A 20,000-nucleotide genomic window follows, 5' to 3' on the forward strand; every position below is an offset into this window, starting at 1 on the left:
AATTCTAAGCTAATAAATGAACACGACAGGGCACTAGAGTGATGTAAATGAAATTAGTGGGCAGTTTGGTGAGTGAGGGACACTGGTTAAAGTGCCACAGCACTGCACAAAGGGTTAATACTATAGACTAAGGCCAGCGAAGGCCAGTATCCAAGTTTTTTTTTTTTTTTTTTTTGCACATTTTGAGATATATTAATATCAGTATTTGTAATGGTTCCAAGTGCCTTCTATTATAGGTAAAAATGTAGAAAATATACAGTATAAGAAATATGAATATATAAATATATATAAATATATATTTTCCCGGCACCACGTTCTGAGGCCGAACGTGCAGAATTTTAGAGTTGTAAAAGTCTCCAATTGGTACAACATAGCTGTGTGCTCCTGTTTTAGAGGACGTTTATTATGACCATGATGACCATGTCAATGAGAGGAAACAAACAAAAAAAAAAAGTTTAATAAAGTCTCATTTGATAAGTTTCTTGCGGTCTTTTTGCGTGTGTGCGTGTGTGTGTGTGTGTGTGTGCATGAAAAGGACACGCAGTGAGAGAAAGGGGGGAGGACTTTATTGGGAGTTTCATTTACAGAGGAAGGGGGACAGGATTGGGGAAGTTTGGAGGTTCAGACTCAGGTTTCGGGATTTGGCCGTTGTTGTTGTTGTTGATCTTGCGACGGGGGTCCGTCCTGTTTCTGAAAGCCGAGCTCGTCGACCAGCCGTTCCTTCGCCCGGACCACCTGCAGATACACGCGCAGGACTGTCAAGACCGGCGGGAGGGATTATGGGATACTCATTACAGCCACAACAGTCTTCTCGGCCATTAAAGAGGAGCTCTTAAAAAAGGTGGGGTTAACAGATTATAAACGGCTACATAATCAGATAAACATTTAGCAGTTTTCTGTACTATACATTTCTCCCTCAGTGCGGAACACCAAATTCGCGCTCACTGCAACACTAATAGCAACTGCAGTTGAGAGGCCACGGTCCCACAGACATGAGCTGGAGGAAGACTGCATCTTAACAGGCAGAACTGCAGGCTCCCGATCAACCAGCAGGGGTCACTGGTGCGCAATGCAACCGTGCCATGCCAAGCAATTTTAAGGTCCCATATTTCCAGGCTTTTATTGTAGGTCCTGGTATCCGTAAGACTAGGTTTGTGTGGTTTTATGTACCAAAAACAATCTATCCAGTTTTACATGTCCATTCTCCAGCACTTCACATGAGCTTCAACAGGAGCAGGAGACAAGGTGAGCTGTGCTGAAGCAAAAGAGCGTAATTTTGTGACATCACAACTTCAAGGCAACTTCATTTACATGAGCATCCCCTACATACGGATTGTGTGGATGTATTTGGGGACAAATGATGAACAAATGTGGAGGCACGGATGGTGCAGTGGGCAGCACTGCCGCCTCACAGCAAGGAGGTCCTGGGTTCGAATCTCGGTCAGCCGGGGGCTCTCTGTGTGGAGTTTGCATGTTCTCCCCGTGTCTGCGTGGGTTTCCTCCGGGTACTCCGGTTTCCTCCCACAGTCCAAAGACATGCAGGTTAGGCTGACTGGAGAGTCTAAAATGCCCGTGGGTATGACTGTGTGAGTGAATGGTGTGTGTGCCCTGCGATGGACTGGCGACCTGTCCAGGGTGTATTCCTGCCTTTCACCCAATGTATGCTGGGATAGGCTCCAGCCCGCCTGCGACCCTGTTCAGGATAAGTGGGTTAAGATAACGGATGGATGGATGGATGGATAAAACAAATTATCTTTGAGTCGGCCACATGGACAAATCAACCTCATTGTATTATAGTACCATGGCTGCAGGTAAGGATAAGAGGGTTTGCAGTTTGACAAAATCCGGCAAAGATTAGGATGTACATTTCTACTGCACGTGCCACAGACAGTGAACATGGTAAGCCACCCAGAACAGGCTGCCTCTCCAAAGACAATTAAACTGCCTATAAGGCCCATGTACACAGTCTCCTGATGGCTATTCTTTAGCTATATTTAGGGAGAAGTGTTAAGACGTCTGAGCAGCCAGTTAATGACCAAAATGGTTGTATCTGACCCCAATAATTTAGGTTGTGTAGACAAGCAGACAGGGACCATCGAATATCCGTAAAATTCTGCCCAAATGATCTCCATTTCCGTGACGACATCTTACCTTAGACTGTAGATAGAAGGACCCGCCAACTGTCTTGTCATTGACTTTAAAAAGATGCTCGTAGCTCTGTTCGGCAAAAGAGAAAACAGGTTGAATGAGACAAGTCTGAGGGTGTGCATATGCCAGAGTCAAAGACGGTGTCTCAACTTTTTCATACCTGCTGTATTTCCTCTGGGCTGAGGGTGGACACGTTGAGAATCTGCTGGGCCTCTTGCAAGCTCATGCCGGAGATGGTGGTGGCTGCTGCAGACTGCTGTCCCGACCGACCCCTGGCCTCCGCCGCCGCTTTACTGGCTAAACACAGTGAGGGGGCGTTCTGTACTTTTAATACACTGGATTAAGGGTGGCCACTTCGCAGTCCAAAACAAACCGTCGACACAAACCTTCGACACAAACCTTCACTAGGAAATGCAAATGAGATCACCTGCGAATTCCTGTCGCAACGCTCGTGCAAATGCGCGTCCCACCACCTGCACGCCCATCACAACAATCTGCGCCAGGTACCGAGCCTGCAAACAAGACGAATTGGCTAACGTGAAACGCTCAGTGATCACACTTACGCAGTTAACTAGCGAGTTACACAAGGAATGTCTAAATTCATGTGCAATCATACCGCACTGGTCTGAAAAAACAAAAACAAAAACAAAACAAAAAAACAGTTAAAACGATAATGGTAACGTTAACCAACGCTATACTTCATAGCTAGCTAACCTGCTAAACAATGTCATGTTTAACATTTGGGTCCATCAGCCTGGGATTGAAATACCTGCCATCTTGACAGGGCACTGTAAATAAACTGGCGAATGCGGCAATGCGGACACCCAACACACACGACTAACAGTCCCAAGAACTGAGCAAATAAGCGATCTCGACACGATCAAGACAAATCGTTAATATAAGGTAAAGTGTATTCCGAACACACGCTTCTAAATATCAATGTAACTGTTTTCTATTGCGCTAAAAAAGCAGAACACACAAACCATGGCTTGTCCCTCCGCCGATCGACTGTAATATCGTCGAAATAGCTTACAAGAAACAGATAGCACAGCTCACATGTAATGTTATAACTATCAAGGTGAATGCGGTGTGAAAGTTCAAGGAGCACGTTCGGACCATCGAGATCAAAATTGTAATTGATGCTGCGCAAGACATATAGGAAAAATACCGCCGCATACTGGCAGGAAGCTAAAATTACACCGTAAACCAGTCCAAATACGATTCGCGCACACGACCAGTACCAGTAATTAATTAATTATTCATTCATTCATTATCCTAACCCGCTTATCCTGAACAGGGTCGCAGGGGGGCTGGAGCCTATCCCAGCATACATTGGGCGAAAGACAGGAATACACCCTGGACAGGTCGCCAGTCCATCGCAGTGAGTACGCGGAGGAAACCCACGCAGACACGGGGAGAACATGCAAACTCCGCACAGAGAGGCCCCGGCCGACGGGGATTCGAACCCAGGACCTCCTTGCTGTGACGCGGCAGTGTTGCCCACTGCACCATCCGTGCCGCCTTAATTAATTATTACTCATAATAATAATAAAATAATAATAATAATACACATGGGTTGTTTTCAAAAGGTATTTATTGAAAGGCAACATTCCCACTTAACTTCTAAAGACAAAGAGGAGAAAAGAAACATTATTCCAAGTAAAAAAGATTATTTTGTGTACGTTAGTTTCCCCAGGTAGAACACGTGACACAAGACATTAGTGAGAATGGAGGAGGCACAAGTGAGACAGACACACATTACAGACTGACACGTCACACAAGGTGTCACAGGTGTGTGTGCGTGTTGAACATCTAATTGCTACAGAATATACTGTACGTACCATGCCATGCCACACACTGTACACTAATTCCAGTCTCTCTCTTTTTTTTTTGTAAACATGATTAGTTGAAAACATTTTCTAAGTATTGCCCTGTTTTGTAGCCCTGATGAAAAATAAATCCTGGATTTAAACTGATTGCACAGAATAATTATCAATACTGTGTTACATAAAGGAAAAGAAAAAGAATGCTATCTATATCAAATTTGTAAAAAGTCAAAGAATGTGTCCCTCAAACAAGGAATGTCTCCAACTGTCACTGACTGTTAGAAAGAACAGAGATTCCAGTTAAACATATACAGCATATAAAAAGGAGCGTGCAATTGCCACGGTGTAAAACCTGGAAGATTTCTGAAAGATAAAAATGCCCTGACAAAACTCCCAAAGGGAGAGAGTGGATTCAGAGGCAACACATAATATCAATATTAAACCACAGGAGTCACTGCGACTGACACGTGAACCAAACGCCACTCTGACAAACACGATTATCCGTACAGAAACGAGCCCCCAACCCTGATCCCCACAGATAGTCAAATAATTCCTGCCATCTTTCAGGATCACCCGACTGAGATATAATAAACGAAGACTAGGTGAATGGTCTAGCATTGCTGAGGAGGTTGCCTGTGTAATCAATCAGACTGTGGTTTCTTTTTATAAACGCAGTCTGCTACCCTTATTGACCTTTGTTGAAAATGTAATGAATTTGCCCTTAACTTTCCCTAAGAAATTATGTCATTTGATCTTAGACTCTAGGTTCCGAGTCAAACATGGGTTTTGGAAAAAAAAAGAAAAAAAAAGAAGAAAATATTCCAGAGTCAGGGGCCATGCCCCTCTATGATGTCACTGAGCAGTAAAGTTAGTAATTGGGTAAGTGTGAATGAGTCATGTTGAGTGACAGCCAGTCTGACTGCTGCAAGTTGATATGTGAGTGTGGTTGGTGGGTGTGGTGTTTTTTGTTTTGTTTTTATGGGGGGGGGGGGATAATATCAGGAAGCAATCTCACAAATTAGCATTTCAAGGAGAGGTTCTTTTCACAGAAGGAGTGCACTATAAAAAATTCAAACTCTTTCAGAACGTAGAAGTGACCTGATTCCAGTTGAGTTTTGACGGAGCAGTCGAGCCTGGCTACAGAATAACCAGCAGCTCTGCTCCGACCCTAACCCTGTTTCTGTTCAAGTGTGCTCTTTGCTGCGCGTCTGAACTGTCCGTTTCTCTCCGGTCGTTCAGACTTCTCCAGTTAAGACATTTGAGCGATTGTGCGTTGCGGGGACGTTGAGGTGGCAGGGATGTCCAGTTGTAAAGACGTTTGGGGCGATTGTGCGTTGCAGGTGAGGTGCTACAGCACATTGAGGTGGTACGGCCTGCACACTGGGGTCAGCCTATAGCCTAGTGGCGAAGTTGCTTATCTTGCAACCCAGAAGATTGGTGGTTTAAACCCTCATGTAACCATAATAAGTGCAGCTGTAGGGCCCTGGAGCAAAGCCCTTAAGCCCACATTGCTCCAGGGGGGGATTGGCTCTGCTTTGTCAAATCAAGTTTAAGTTGCTTTGGATAAAAGCGTCAGCTAAATAACTGAAATGTAATGTAATGTAATGTAATGTAAGCTATGGGGATGTCTGGTTGCACTGGTTTTGCTGAGATTGGAGTGTGGATCGTGGATATCAGGTAAAAGGAAGCTCTGTGTGTGGTGTGTGAGGTGTGTGTGTGTGTGTGTGGTGTGAGGTGTGTGTGTGTGTGCTGTGTGAAGTGTGTGTGCTGTGTGAGGTGTGTGTGGCGTGTCGAGGTTTCGGCACACAGGAATGGCGTGTTTTCCAGACCCCCCTCCTCTCTCTGGGGGGCTGCTTTTGGCACCCTGACTGGACCTGGTGGTAAACAGGCTCCTCTAATCATCCTGAAAAACACACACACATACAGGACAGTGTTACTGTGTGTTACTGTTACTAAGATACAGACGTGAGTGTACATGCATGTTTAGTGTGTGCATATTGCTAATATGTGCATACGCACGTGTTTGTATTTGTGTGTGCATGAGTGTGTGTATGTGCATGTGTATGTATGTATGTGTGCGTGTGTGCGCGCGCGTGTGTGTGCGGGCGTGTGTATGTGTGTGTATGTGTGTGTGTATATGTATGCATGTGTGTGTATGTGTATGCGTGTGTGTATGTATGTATGTGTGTGCATGCGTGTGTGCGTGTGTGTGTGCTCCTTACCCACTCATCCTCATCCACTCCCTCAAATAACTCCTGTGGCAGTGGGTCCTCTCTGTTCCCCAGTTTGGCCACCATGGCACTGAGCAGCTGCAACACACCATCCATTAGACTCCACCCCACACTCCACTCCACACTCCACTCCACTCCACACTCCACTCCACACTCCACTCCACACTCCACTCCACTCCACACCCCACACTCCACTCCACACTCCACTCCACTCCACTCCACACTCCACTCCACTCTCCACTCCACTCCACTCTCCACACTCCACTCCACACTCCACTCTCCACACTCCACCCCACCCCACTCCACACTCCACTCCACACTCCACTCCACACTCCACCCCACCCCACTCCACACTCCACTCCACACTCCACTCTCCACACTCCACCCCACCCCACACTCCACTCCACTCCACCCTCCACTCCACTCTCCACACTCCACCCCACTCCACACTCCACACCCCACACTCCACTCACTGTCACACTTTAGTATCAGACTGTCACACTTTAGTATCAGACTGACACACTTTAGTATCAGACTGTCACACTTTAGTATCAGACTGACACACTTTAGTATCAGACTGACACACTTTAGTATCAGACTGACACACTTTAGTATCAGACTGTCACACTTTAGTATCAGACCGACACACTTTAGTATCAGACTGACACACTTTAGTATCAGAGTGTCACACTTTAGTATCAGACTGTCACACTTTAGTATCAGAGTGTCAGACTCTCCTCACTGTGGGTCTCCACCATACCTCCTCCTTCTTCTGCTCATCAGTCTTCTCCTCCAGGTAGTATGACGAGGGCATGTACTTCCTCACTGGGGCCTCTTTGGGAGCCTCACTCACTGCTCAGACAGACAGGCAGACAGACGGGCAGACAGACAGGCAGACAGACGTTCAGACAGACAGGCAGACAGAGGAGTCACACAGAGAATACCTTTGACTAACAACAAAATCAATATTACTATTTTTTTCTTCACATACACAAATCACTAAAACTAACAAAACACACTTAAGTTCAGGACAAATGTCAACTGGCCAGGCCAGTGTAGTTAAAATTCTACCATAACCTCCTTCTTGTAGTTAATGTCTAACAGGGGTGGGACCAGTATGACCATTCTTTCAATTTCAGGGTCGCAACGGTATTTCTATAGCAAAATTCAAGGAAATAACTTTGAATTTGTTTTTCTCAGCAACACCTTTTCTGAAACTCTGTGACACAGTAAACAGTGCACTGTGCTTTGTAAGAATGTTGACATCCTGATCCACAACACATAGTCGCTTCAAATGAGAGCTCTTTTATAAAGTAAGCCAACACAAAAGCACAATTCAAGTACTCTCTGTTAAATTCAAACCTTGACTTTTATACATTCAAAATCTTTTGAAAACTTTGAAGGACTTCAATGACCTGTGCAATCTGAGCGTTGGGAGCTGGCAGACATCCACCTTCACAGAGGAACCTTGTTTCCCAAATGCACAGTAATGTAAATGAGGTCATAGTGTGGAGAACCAGTCTCCGTCCCCGACAGGGTGTGTGTGTGTTTGTGTGTGTGTAGATGTGGGTACAGTACAGTACCCAGCAGGGTGTGTGTGTGTGTGTGGGTACTGTACAGTACCCAGCAGGGTGTGTGTGTGTGTGTGTGTGTGTGGGTACAGTACAGTACCCAGCGAGGTGTGTGTGTGTGTGTGTATGTGTGGGGGGGGGGTTCAGTGCAGTACCCAGCGGGGGGTGTGTGTGTGTGTGTGTGTGTGTGTGTGTGTGTGTGTGTGTGTGTGTGTGTGGGTACAGTACAGTACCCAGCGAGGTGTGTGTGTATGTGTGTGTGTGTGTGTGTGTGTGTGTGTGTGCGTGTGTGTGTGTGTGTGTGCGTGTGTGTGTATGTGCGTGTGTGTGTATGTGTGTGTGTGTGTGTGTGTGTGTGTGCGTGTGTGTGTGTGTGTGTGCGTGTGTGTGTGTGTGCGTGTGTGTGTGTATGTGTGTGTGTGTGTGTGTGGGGGTTCAGTGCAGTACCCAGCGGGGTGTGTGTGTGTGCGTGTGTGTGGGTTCAGTACCGGGGGCCATGTCTTTGGGCCGCAGTTTCAGTTTGCGGTGCTGTCCGTTGGAGCCGGAGAGCCAGGCGGAGGCGGTCATGGCGGCCTCCCACCACACCTCCGTGTCCGGGAACAAGTCGTCCTGGAAGAACTCTTTCTGCAGGGCGGAGCAGAGCGGGAAAGACGCTGACTCACCGTGGAAACTCGGCCAGGTCAGTGTGGCTACGCACAAGTGTACACAGTGTCAGGCAGGGCATTGTGCAATGGTCGTAGGAGTGCTGTGGTTTCGAACCAAGGCTCTCCCCACCTGCACGGCACAGCCAGGGAGGTGACCGGCTTTCCTGGCCAAGCTAAAGACCACGGTTCCCAAGCAATGGAACTTCTCACACACACTCTTATCAATCAACAGGGGGGTGGATGTTGTTCTCTGGAGCAGATGGTCATCTGCTAACTAATGAAGCTACATATACTACAGGTCGAGCTTTTCAAGCAATTTTTTCAAGAGATGAAAAAATTCAAATAAACAAAATCTCTAAATCTTAGATTAACAAAAGCGTCAGCACCTTTTGCAGTCAACCGCTAAGCATATTCATGCCGTTTTTCTACAAGAGCAGTCGTATGGTTCTGAAAGTTCACAGCCGGCACAATAATTCCCACAGATGTGCTGCACTTGTGGGTTGCTTATCCTCGACCTTTCTGTCCGATTCTTCCCGCTCAATTTTACTTCTCTTGTTGGAAAACGGAAAGAATTTGTTCAGCTGTTTATTTTTGCCAAATGTGGCTTTTCTATGAACTCCGCAATCTAGGCCACTGTCCAGTGAAGTAAAAGGTCCTAACCTGCTGCTTATTCACTTCTTTCCTTGTGAAATTTGAGGTTATTTACAGAAGTTAAACTGCTTGAATGTCATTAGAAACAGTAAGAAAACCTGAGTAAAGTGTACCAAAACGTTTGGACCGATAGTCAAAACAGAATTTACTAAGATTTTTCGGCAAATACCCATATTTGCCACTGAAATCATCAGGGAGAAAATATAACCGCGATGTTGATTATACTGAAAATGGGTGCCCGTGACCGACCGCCATCTCAAAGTGGCCAGCAGGGGTGCTCTTGCTGCAGGAGTCACCTTGACGCGAGGCACCCTGAAGGCCACGGGTTCGATGGTGGTCTTGGTGAGGCGCAGAGCCCGGGCGATCTCCACGTCGGGCACATTACACTCCGTCTTCGGCAGGAAGGACATGCCCTGCGCGGCACAGGAAACAGGAAGGTGTCACACCGCCAACACCCCGTCCGCATCTTTATGATGTCATCGGTTAGTTACGGAATGAAATAGCGACGTCAAGGTTCTGAAATGGACTGAGATGCACAGGCGGGAAGAAACAGGAGGAGACAGAGACAGGCAGGAACAGGAATAGACAGAGACAGAGACAGACAGGAAGAAGAAGAGACAGAGACAGACAGGAAGAGGAAGAGACAGAGACAGACAGGAAGAGACAGGCAGGAACAGGAAGAGACAGAGACAGAGAGAGAGAGAAACAGGAAGAGACAGAGACAGAGAGAAACAGGAAGAGACAGAGACAGAGACAGGCAGGAACAGGAAGAGACAGAGACAGAGACAGAGAGAAACAGGAAGAGACAGAGACAGGCAGGAACAGGAAGAGACAGAGACAGAGAGAAACAGGAAGAGCGGAGACAGAGAAAGGAACCGGAAAGGGAAAGCCTGTATTACCTTGTGTGGCTCAGTAGAACTGAAGCAGCTGCACTCCATGAAGTAGGGAGCTTCTGGCTCAATCTCATAGATGTACACGCGCGTATCGCCCTGTAAGAGCACACACACACACACACGCAGCATGCGTTTCAGAACCGCAGTGTGGGCAGTTATCGCTTCCTTCGTTATCACAACCAATAACTGAAAAGAAAACGGCACCGTTCTACTGAAAGCAGACATTAAGAGCGCCCCCGTGTGTCCGGAGTCCCTCACTGCGTCCCCGGAGAGCTCCGGGAGAGCAGGGTCAGCCTACCTTTCCGGTGAGGATGAGCACGCTGGTGTCCGGGTCGTAGAAGGGGATGAGGGTGGAGGGGGAGACGTCGGTGGAGGTGGTGGCCACGGGACCGGAGGACAGGGACTGGGAGGAGTACAGGTACAGCTGTCTCTCACTGCGGCTGGGGGGAGAGGAAGGGGGGCGTTACCTTTACATGACAGACACTTTTAAATGAACGACTGCTTTACAAGGTAACCTCATGCACTCTGATCTGTTTACGTCATGTGAACATGTCATATATTCAATTACAAATCAGAGACATTTATGCCTTAAAAGAAATAAAACAAAGACATTTTACTTCAGTACTTTTCAGAAGGTGTCAGAGAGCCATAAGTTACTACACATTGACATTTTTGTGTTTGATTTGCACTTCGTTGTACGTCGCTCTGGATAAGAGCGTCTGCTAAATGCCATGTAACGTAATGTAATGTAGTATTCACTGATCCTCTAAGTTCAAGATGACAGCTCTATATGATGCTGCTGGACAGTGGTCTGAACCAGCCGTGATGTCACTGTCTCAACCCCCCCTCCGTCTCCTTACCTGTCGAACCCGGACACCAGCAGGTACTGCCCCCCGCACACCCACACGACCCGGGCCCCCCTGTGGCCCTCGGGGCCGGGGCCCTCCTGCAGAGGAGAGAGGGGGGGAGAGGGGCGCAGGTGGAAAGTGACAGAGAGATGTGAGCGGTGGTGGAAGACAGATGTGTTAATAATTCTAATATAATAAATAACTGTTCAACTATAATAAGCGGACTGTCTTTTACAGTGGCCTCAGCAATGCTGCAGCTTGCCATGACAATACATTAACCTTGGTGGAGTGATTTGTTACACAATTACCTCTAATGAAGTTAAGTAAAGCACGTTTGATTTCGAATTTGAGAGAGAGAAGAGAGGTAGTTGAGTGTGGATGAGAGGGTGTTTTTTTTATTCTTGCTGTATTTAAGACCGTAAGAGAGAACAGGCGTGACTGAAAGCCATTAGTCAGTCGTGCAGGTAGGGGGCGCTGTTTTACACACCCTTATGGGCTCGGCAGACTTGCGCGGGTCGTAGACGCGCACTTTCCCATCTTTGCACACAGTGGCCAGAAGCTGGCCGTCCGGACTCCACGCCATCCCAAATATCTGTCAGAAAGAAAGGAGGGAGAGAGGGAGAGAGAGAAGGGGAGATAAAGAGGAGGGGAGAAAGAGAGGGAAAGAAAGGGAGAGAAATAATTAAGCAGAGAGAATACTGATGAAGGACTACTGAGAAAACACAAAGAGTTCCCGCCGCTGACGTTAAGAATCATGTGACGAACAGTGCAGTCCATAAGTATTTGGACAGTGACACATTTTTGGGTGTTTTTTCACTCTGTACTCCAGCAAAGAAACTGTCGAAATAAGACAATCATTATGTAGTTAAAGTGCAGACTTTTGAGTCTCATTACTGGATTTTTACCATTTAGGAATTACAGCCATTTTTATACATAGTCCCCTCCTCCATTTTAGGGGGGTCGAAAGTAACAGGTTTTAAATCTCACGGACCTGTCCTTCCTGTTGACAGTGAGGTTCACCAGAGTACACAGAGAGAGCGATGAAAAAACATTTTATAGGTTTATGTGGGCTCAGACACTGTGATCTGTACATGTCCGACAGAGACACGAGGATGGAAGGAAATGGAGGAGGAGTGGATAAGGACAGGAGGATGGAAGGAAATGGAGGAGGAGAGGATAAGGACAGGAGGATGGAGGGAATGGAAGAGGAGAGGATAAGGACAGGAGGATGGAGGGAATGGAGGAGGAGTGGATAAGGACAGGAGGATGGAGGGAATGGAGGAGGAGTGGATAAGGACAGGAGGATGGAAGGAAATGGAGGAGGAGTGGATGAGGACAGGAGGATGGAGGGAATGGAGGAGGAGTGGATAAGGACAGGAGGATGGAAGGAAATGGAGAAGGAGTGGATGAGGACAGGAGGATGAGGGAATGGAGGAGGAGTGGATAAGGACAGGAGGATGGAGGGAATGGAGGAGGAGTGGATAAGGACAAGAGGATGGAGGGAATGGAGGAGGAGTGGATAAGGACACAAGGATGGAAGGAAATGGAGGAGGAGTGGATGAGGACAGGAGGATGGAAGGAAATGGAGGAGGAGTGGATGAGGACAGGAGGATGGAAGGAAATGGAGGAGGAGTGGATAAGGACAGGAGGATGGAGGGAATGGAGGAGGAGTGGATAAGGACAGGAGGATGGAGGGAATGGAGGAGGAGTGGATACAGCTCCTGACCTGGTCCTGGTGCCCACGCAGCTGCTTCACCTCCTCCCCGGCCTCCAGGTCCCAGAGCCGCAGGGACAGGTCGTAGGAGGAGGAGGCCAGCAGGCCGGCCGCCAGGGGGTGGAAGCGCAGCGAGTAGATCTTCTCTGTGTGGCCTGGGAGAGCGGAGCACCGTCACGCCTCCTCATCCTCACCTCCTGCACCCGGGTCCCATACCCCCCCACACACAGGTACCCCCTCCTCAGACCCCCCCGACCCTCATACCCCCCCACACACAGGTACCCCCTCCAGACACCCGACCCTCATACCCCCCCACACACAGGTACCCCCTCCTCAGACCTCCCCGACCCTCATACCCCCCCACACACAGGTACCCCCTCCTCAGACCTCCCCGACCCTCATACCCCCCCACACACAGGTACCCCCTCCTCAGACCTCCCCGACCCTCATACCCCCCCACACACAGGTACCCCCTCCAGACACCCGACCCTCATACCCCCCCACACACAGGTACCCCCTCCTCAGACCTCCCCGACCCTCATACCCCCCCACACACAGGTACCCCCTCCTCAGACCTCCCCGACCCTCATACCCCCCCACACACAGGTACCCCCTCCTCAGACCTCCCCGACCCTCATACCCCCCCACACACAGGTACCCCCTCCAGACACCCGACCCTCATACCCCCCCACACACAGGTACCCCCTCCTCAGACCTCCCCGACCCTCATACCCCCCCACACACAGGTACCCCCTCCTCAGACCTCCCCGACCCTCATACCCCCCCACACACAGGTACCCCCTCCAGACACCCGACCCTCATACCCCCCCACACACAGGTACCCCCTCCTCAGACCTCCCCGACCCTCATACCCCCCCCACACACAGGTACCCCTGCCTCCGACCCTCCACCCAGGTCCCAGCCCCTCCTCACCCCGTAGAACACAGTCTGGCTCCGTCAGCATCTCCACCAGGCCTCCCTTGGGCACCTGCCACACCCGGATCTTAGCATCCTCCCCCGCTGCAGAGACACACACATTTACACACGCTGACACAGCTCTACACACACACACATTTACACACCTCTACACACACACACACACACACACACATTTGCACACACTGACACAGCTCTACACACACACACACACACATTTACACAGACATATGTACATACACATTTACACACCTCTACACACACACACACTTCTACACATACACAGACACACATTTACACACACTGACACATCTCTACACACACACACACACACCTCCACACACACACACACACACACACACACACACTCCCTTACCCACTGCCAGTCTGTGGGTGTCGAAGGGGTCCCAGCAGAGGTCTGCGACGTTGACGCTGTTTTGGATGGTGGGCAGGGCCGTGTCGGGCAGCTTCCCGGGCTGGGACAGCTGAGGGAGGGGGGCACGGTTACCAGGAAACAAGGGGAGCTCAAGGGAGCATCTCACAACTACAGCATTCATTTTAGACTCAAAAGAGCATCTGAAAACTACCACATTCATTTTAGACTCAAGGGAGTGTCTCAAAACTACCACATTCATTTTACACTCAAGGGAGTGTCTCAAAACAACCAAATTTATTTTACACTCAAGGGAGCATCTCAAAACTACAACATCCATTTGATGCTCAAGGGAGCATCTCAAAACTACTGCATTCATTTCACAGTCAAGGGATGATCTCAAAACGACCACACTCACTCACTCACAAGGTGCTCACTGTATCTGGGTTGGCCAGATGAGAGAGACTGAAAACCGCCAGACACAGACGAAATGCACTCCGTACCTCGAACACGCCGATCTGGCCCCCTGAGATGGCGAGGGGCACGGCCACGCGCTCGCTGTTGGCACAGAAGCCGTCGCTCTCCCCGGGGGTGGTCAGGTTCAGGCCCCGCAGGTTGGTGAAGTGGGTGTCCCGGTGCAGGACGTGACCCTGGATGTGCCGGAACTTAGAGCTGGGCCCTACAAAGCCCGGAGAGAGAAGGAGCTGCAGAAAACTTGTTTCGATTTAGATCACCGTTAAAGGGCTTCCCTGACAATAGAGGCTATTATCGCTCGGAAGTACTTGTGTGAGTTACAAGCAAATGAAAGCAAAGAATAATACAAAAAATGTCTGAATGATGGTGAGACCTGTAGACCAAAGCCAAAGACAAATCCCCCTGCACGTTAGGGAGCTAAATCCCCTGCCATGACACTTTTACGCTGTGACTCTTTTCTGTTACTCGTTCTGGAACTTTCCGTTTCCCTCTCAGCTTTTTCCGAGTCTGAATAGTTTATTTATTTATTTATTTTTACATTAAATGGGGGTGGATAACCTGCTCTCCTTAAAAAAAGTGAATGTTCGGTGCCGTCACAATAACACAAATATAAGGGTCACGTGCTCCGGCTCAGAGTCGAGTACAGCGCGAATTGGGGTCGTGCAGCGGCGATGACCACGGCTCCCTCAGAAAGCCTGCACCAATCGGAGCGCAGGGACGGGCGGATTACCCAGCATGCTCTGTATGGCCTTGGTGCTCTGGCTGGGGCTGGGCAGGAAGCCGGAGGACAGGCCGCTGGTGGAGGAGGGCGAGCGGGAGGGAGCGGCGCTGCTGCTGGGCGTGGTCATGGGACTGCTGGAGGAGGAGCAGCCCGCGGGCGCCTCCTGCTGGCGGGGAGGGAGATGGACTTTAATATTTCCCTGTTCATCACAGTCCCTTTAAGGGCAATATAGCCAAGGCCTGTGATCCTCATCAGCTTGACAATGCGTTTCTACACGGAGGCCTCGTCTTGTTCTTTATATTTCACACTGAAGCGTTTGTCTCTGTCTTCTGATGTGACCGGTTTTCCTCAATTAAAAGATACAGCTTTAAGCGTACCTGAGGCATTTTTCTCTCCTTAACCCCCCCCCCATTTTTGCAGAAAGAAACATTTGCAAATCCTTTGACAAAAATCTATGTCAACAAACGTTTAAAAAGAGAAAAAGAACGCAAAACAATGAACTAATAATAAAGATCTAAAACGTTAAAACATGAAAACTAGCATGGCATTTTCAAAATACTGTACATTACATTACATTACATTACGTGGCATTTAGCAGACGCCCTTATCCAGAGCGACGTACAACAAAGTGCAAATCAATCACAAGAACAAGTGCAAAAGTAGACCTGAGAGGACAGTACAGTTCCGAGTCCTAGTGTAAACATACAGAAATTCAGAACCCTTGAAGAGTACAATCAACATTCAAACTAGCATACCACTGTTGGCAGCTAGAATACAACAACAGCCAATAAAAACAACAATACCTATACAAGTAACGATATCTATACATAAGTGCCATTACGGTCTAAGGCTAATCACAGTGATTGTGAGTTGGGGAGGGAAAGGTGTAGCCTGAAGAGATGGGTCTTCAGTCTGCGCTGTACATCATAATGGCAGTGTGATAGCCAGGACTGTCCACCTTGCAAAATCGCCAAGAGAGAAGGATTGTGAGGACTTAAGACATGCCTTCACGTATCAGGCCTGACACCCTGTCACTCACCTCTTTGCTCCTCCCACTCGACGGTTCCCTCTTAGCAGGCTCTTTCTTGGTTGCCGTGGCGCCGGGCTTCGGCCGCTTGTCTGGGTGCAGGCTGACCCTCTGCACCTGAGGACGATTGCGATTGGACGCCGAGTTAGTGAGGCTTCGGGATAGGCGGCTTCGGGTCACGTGATCGAACGTGTCGTACCTGCCGGTTCTCGCCCTGCCACCACTCCTCTGCAGACATGGCGGCCGTCTGCCCCAGGGTGTCTGGGTACAGGTCTGCGTGGAAGTCCTGCCCTGCCTGAGAGACACGGGAGCTCTTTACACGCCTTTAACAAACGACACCGACACGCAAACACTCGACGAATCTGGTCGCGGGTCAATCCAGGAGGGCACCTCTCGGCTTGGTAGGAAGCGGTTAAAAGACGTCTACGCAGCTAGCCAGGCAGAATGAACCCACAGAATGGATGAATGGGTGAATGTAGCTTTCTATGTCTGTATACGGCCTGCTGAAGAGGTCAGTGGGCTTAATTGAGACGGAGAGACTAAATATAATGGCTTCTGGGGATCTAATGGTACATTAACTGACAAACATCATTGGGTATTTTACCTATTTTTTTTATCATTGAGTTACTGACAAATGGCAATCACGGGGAGGCTTTCTTATGTGTGTGTGTGTGTGTGTGTGTGTGTGTGCATACATTTCTTGTCCCTGTTTGAGTGATTTCCTTTCGTATCAAAAGGAGTTTTTTGTGTCATGAGTTTTTTTTGGGGTTCAGGCCTGGCCTTTCCTCATTTTCCTCGCTTCCTGTCGTCCTGTAAGACGTCTTTGTGAAGGCATCCTGTAAAATGCGTTGTTAAAAAGTGCGGGGTCGGAGGTGAAAGGTCGCTGACCTTGCGGGGCACTTGGTAGCTGACGGGCACAATGAAGCTGTCGGTCAGCTGCAGCACCCTCAGCACCTCACAGGAGCTCACGTCCAGAGCCAGCTTGGGCACCATGGCAACGCCGCGCGAGGGCGCCTCCGTCAGACAGTGACTCACTGAGAGAGAGAGGGAGAGAGAGAGGGAGGGAGAGAGAGGGAGAGAGGGAGGGGGAGAGAGGGGGAGAGAGAGGGAGGGAGAGAGGGGGAGAGAGAGGGAGGGAGAGGGAGAGAGAGGGAGGGGGAGAGAGAGAGAGAGAGGGAGAGGGTAAGACAGAGAGAGAGAGAGAGAGAAAGAGAGGGGACAGGGAGAGGGAGAGAGAGGTAGGGGGAGAGACAGAGAGAGAGACAGAGAGAGAGCGAGAGAGGGGAGAAGGAGAGGGAGAGAGTGGGTGACAGTTCATAAAAAAAAATTGATTCATGTTTGCTTTTGCACATTGACAATTATTCAATTCTTAATTAATTCTCCCACCTCACATATATTATTATTTCAGCTGCTTAATATGCTGGATTTTCTTCGGTCTTTGGTAAAGCTGAACTGAACTGAACTGAATGTACACAGACAGTAAGAGGAGAGAGTGGGCAGGAGAAACAGAGAGGGAGAGAGAGAGAGAAAGAGACAGAGGGAATGAGTCGGATGGAGAGAAAAGAACAGCAGAACAGTGAAGGAGGGTGTGAAAGAATGTGGGGGGAGGCAGAGAAAGTGAGAGAGAGAGAGGGAGAGAGAGAGACTAGAGTGAGATAGCAAGGGGAATGAGCAGGAAAACAACCCTCGAGGGAGACAGCAGAGAGACAGAGCGGAGAGGGAGAAATGTGGAAAATTTTGCAGAATGGCGGTACAGCGTATGTGTGGGAGCGGGGGTCTCACCTTGAGAGAAGTAGGGCTCCGAGTCGTTCAGTTCGAAGCAGTCAATCACACTGTCACCCTGTGGGAGGAGGATGTACACAGTCAGCCTTTACACCCCCTGCACCAATCAGATAGCGCAAGCTCACGTCACATGACTTTCTCCACCCAATCAAATACAGCTGTCTATTTCCTGGACTAGCGGACCCCGGACCCGAACCCACGACCTGCAGGCTCCGAGGCCTCCAAGCCCTCAAGAAGAGGACGGGAGCTCCACAGGGGTGCACTGGTGAGAGAGGTGCAGGATTTAGAAGGGCGCTGATTGAAATGGGGGGTTTTTTTTCCAAAGAAAAATGTCGAAATACAAGTGGCATTATTCCAGTGCCGTGTCTCTGACAGATAATACTGGGAATTTAGCCAGGACACCAGGCGGGGAACCCCCTTCTCTTTCTCCTTCTATTTCATATCCTCCTGCTTCACCTCCAGCTCAGCTGCAGGGCATAGAAGTCATAAGTCTGGATTTCAAGTCACATGTTTTGTTTTCACATGTGAACATAGTGGTTCACATTTAAAAAACATCGTTCTCTCCATCTCCACCTCAGCTGGTGTGTGGTGAACGTTCTGGCGCAAAATGGCAGCCGTGCATCACCCAGGTGGGTGCTACACATTGGTGGTGTTTGAGGTGAGTTCCCCCCTTATCACTGTAAGCGCTTTGAGTGTCAAGTAATGTATAAATGTAATGATCTATATTCCTTATATTGTGCAGACTTTGGGTATGTTTATTTGGCTAAAATAGCAGCAGTTGGCTTCCTGACACAGAGATTCGGGGTTCGGAGGGTAATGAATAAACTCTTCAACCCTTACCTTTCCAGACACCACCAGGAGGCCAGAGTCGGGGTCAAACAGAGGGATCAGGGTGCTGAGGAAAAAGAGGGAAAGAGAGAAGGAGAGAATTACTTTTCCAACTTTAAACTTTTGCACAATTCTAGAAAAAATCATGAGAGAGTAGAAGGCGTGAGGCAAATATTTGAAGAATTATTCATCTACTTTTTTTGGCTGCAGGGCACAGATGTTAATCAGCCGTTCATTTAGAACGATTACAGTAGTTACCACTTGCGACCACTAGATGGGGTCGTAGACCTACAATATGAAAGGTTGCCGTTTCAGTGTTTCTCTGCGGGAACACACCAACCCCGCACTTTTTTTCTGCAAAGTTAAACTGAAACGGCTAATATATGGAATATAATTTTACACAGTGTCCGGAATATATCGCCAACGTTAAGTTTTGAGTATTACAGACTCATATTTCAGGACCATTCCTATGCTTAGAAAATGTGAGTTTATAAGTATAGCACATCTATATTTTTTAAAGTTCACATTTCATATAATCAAAAAAGTGAATATCTCCTCTGCAGGATGTGAATTTGTATTGTTTACAATTCTTGTTTTAGTTTTGACTGCTGGCTACTCTTGTGAAGGACGAAAGAGCCAGGAGCTACACTGCTAAACTCCAGATGACTAACGCTTTGTGAATGGAGCCCACTGGCTCCGGTCAGCCCAGCACGGCCAATCACAAGGCCACACTCGCAGGGAGGGCAATGTGTCAGTGAGACAGCGAGGAGAAAATAAACTGAGCGAGAAAATGTAAACATTGCTCCGAACGCTCGCTTTGACCAGAGCGAAAAACTAAAGGAGCAGAAACGTGTAGTATTTTGTTTGCTCACTCAAGGAGAACCGCAGACAAAATAAATGAGTCCGGGGAAAAAGAGTTACTGCACTCATGAAAGCTGCACATATAATGAAGTTTTATATTTGCTGCACCGCACATGGATTTCAACGCTCAACCCTGTAACTCAGCAACCAGAGTTACACACGCACATACACAATCTCACACACACACATGAATACACACTCTCACTCACTCACTCACTCACTCACTCACTCACTCACTCACTCACTCACTCACTCACTCACTCACTCACTCACTCACTCACTCACTCACTCACTCACTCACTCACTCACATGAATACACAATCACACACACATACACATGCTCTCTCTCTCTCTCACACACACACACACACACACACACACACACACACTCACACACTCACACACTCACACACACACACACACACACACACACACACACACACACACACTCACACTCACACTCACACTCACA

At 48.5% G+C, this 20,000-nt stretch overlaps 1 protein-coding gene across 4 annotated transcripts in view; it reads right to left on the reverse strand.

The window, feature by feature from the left end:
- Window positions 1-544: 544 nt before the first annotated feature.
- The window catches only part of coro7 (coronin 7), a 148,039-nt gene continuing 128,583 nt past the window's right edge, over window positions 545-20,000 (reverse strand). Inside the window, exons 10-31 of one of the 4 annotated variants that reach the window (XM_061223924.1) lie at window positions 18,680-18,734; window positions 17,840-17,897; window positions 16,946-17,091; window positions 16,257-16,352; window positions 16,070-16,174; window positions 15,040-15,196; window positions 14,339-14,514; window positions 13,839-13,947; window positions 13,460-13,546; window positions 12,539-12,681; window positions 11,300-11,404; window positions 10,825-10,910; window positions 10,263-10,404; window positions 9,971-10,060; window positions 9,368-9,484; window positions 8,265-8,400; window positions 6,966-7,057; window positions 6,197-6,283; window positions 2,576-2,660; window positions 2,309-2,445; window positions 2,152-2,217; window positions 545-735 (exon numbers count right to left, since the gene is read on the reverse strand). In XM_061223924.1, coding sequence (XP_061079908.1) covers window positions 628-735; window positions 2,152-2,217; window positions 2,309-2,445; window positions 2,576-2,660; window positions 6,197-6,283; window positions 6,966-7,057; window positions 8,265-8,400; window positions 9,368-9,484; window positions 9,971-10,060; window positions 10,263-10,404; window positions 10,825-10,910; window positions 11,300-11,404; window positions 12,539-12,681; window positions 13,460-13,546; window positions 13,839-13,947; window positions 14,339-14,514; window positions 15,040-15,196; window positions 16,070-16,174; window positions 16,257-16,352; window positions 16,946-17,091; window positions 17,840-17,897; window positions 18,680-18,734 — 2,383 coding nt within the window. In that variant the 3' untranslated portion in view covers window positions 545-627. Of the gene's footprint in view, window positions 736-2,151; window positions 2,218-2,308; window positions 2,446-2,575; window positions 2,661-3,131; window positions 3,280-3,724; window positions 5,878-6,196; window positions 6,284-6,965; window positions 7,058-8,264; window positions 8,401-9,367; window positions 9,485-9,970; window positions 10,061-10,262; window positions 10,405-10,824; window positions 10,911-11,299; window positions 11,405-12,538; window positions 12,682-13,459; window positions 13,547-13,838; window positions 13,948-14,338; window positions 14,515-15,039; window positions 15,197-16,069; window positions 16,175-16,256; window positions 16,353-16,945; window positions 17,092-17,839; window positions 17,898-18,679; window positions 18,735-20,000 lie in introns of those variants that run through there. The other 3 variants (XM_061223922.1, XM_061223921.1, XM_061223923.1) reach the window with 3 other exon arrangements.

This window comes from Conger conger, chromosome 16, assembly GCF_963514075.1.
Source record: "Conger conger chromosome 16, fConCon1.1, whole genome shotgun sequence".
In the NCBI taxonomy this organism is placed as follows: domain Eukaryota; kingdom Metazoa; phylum Chordata; class Actinopteri; order Anguilliformes; family Congridae; genus Conger; species Conger conger.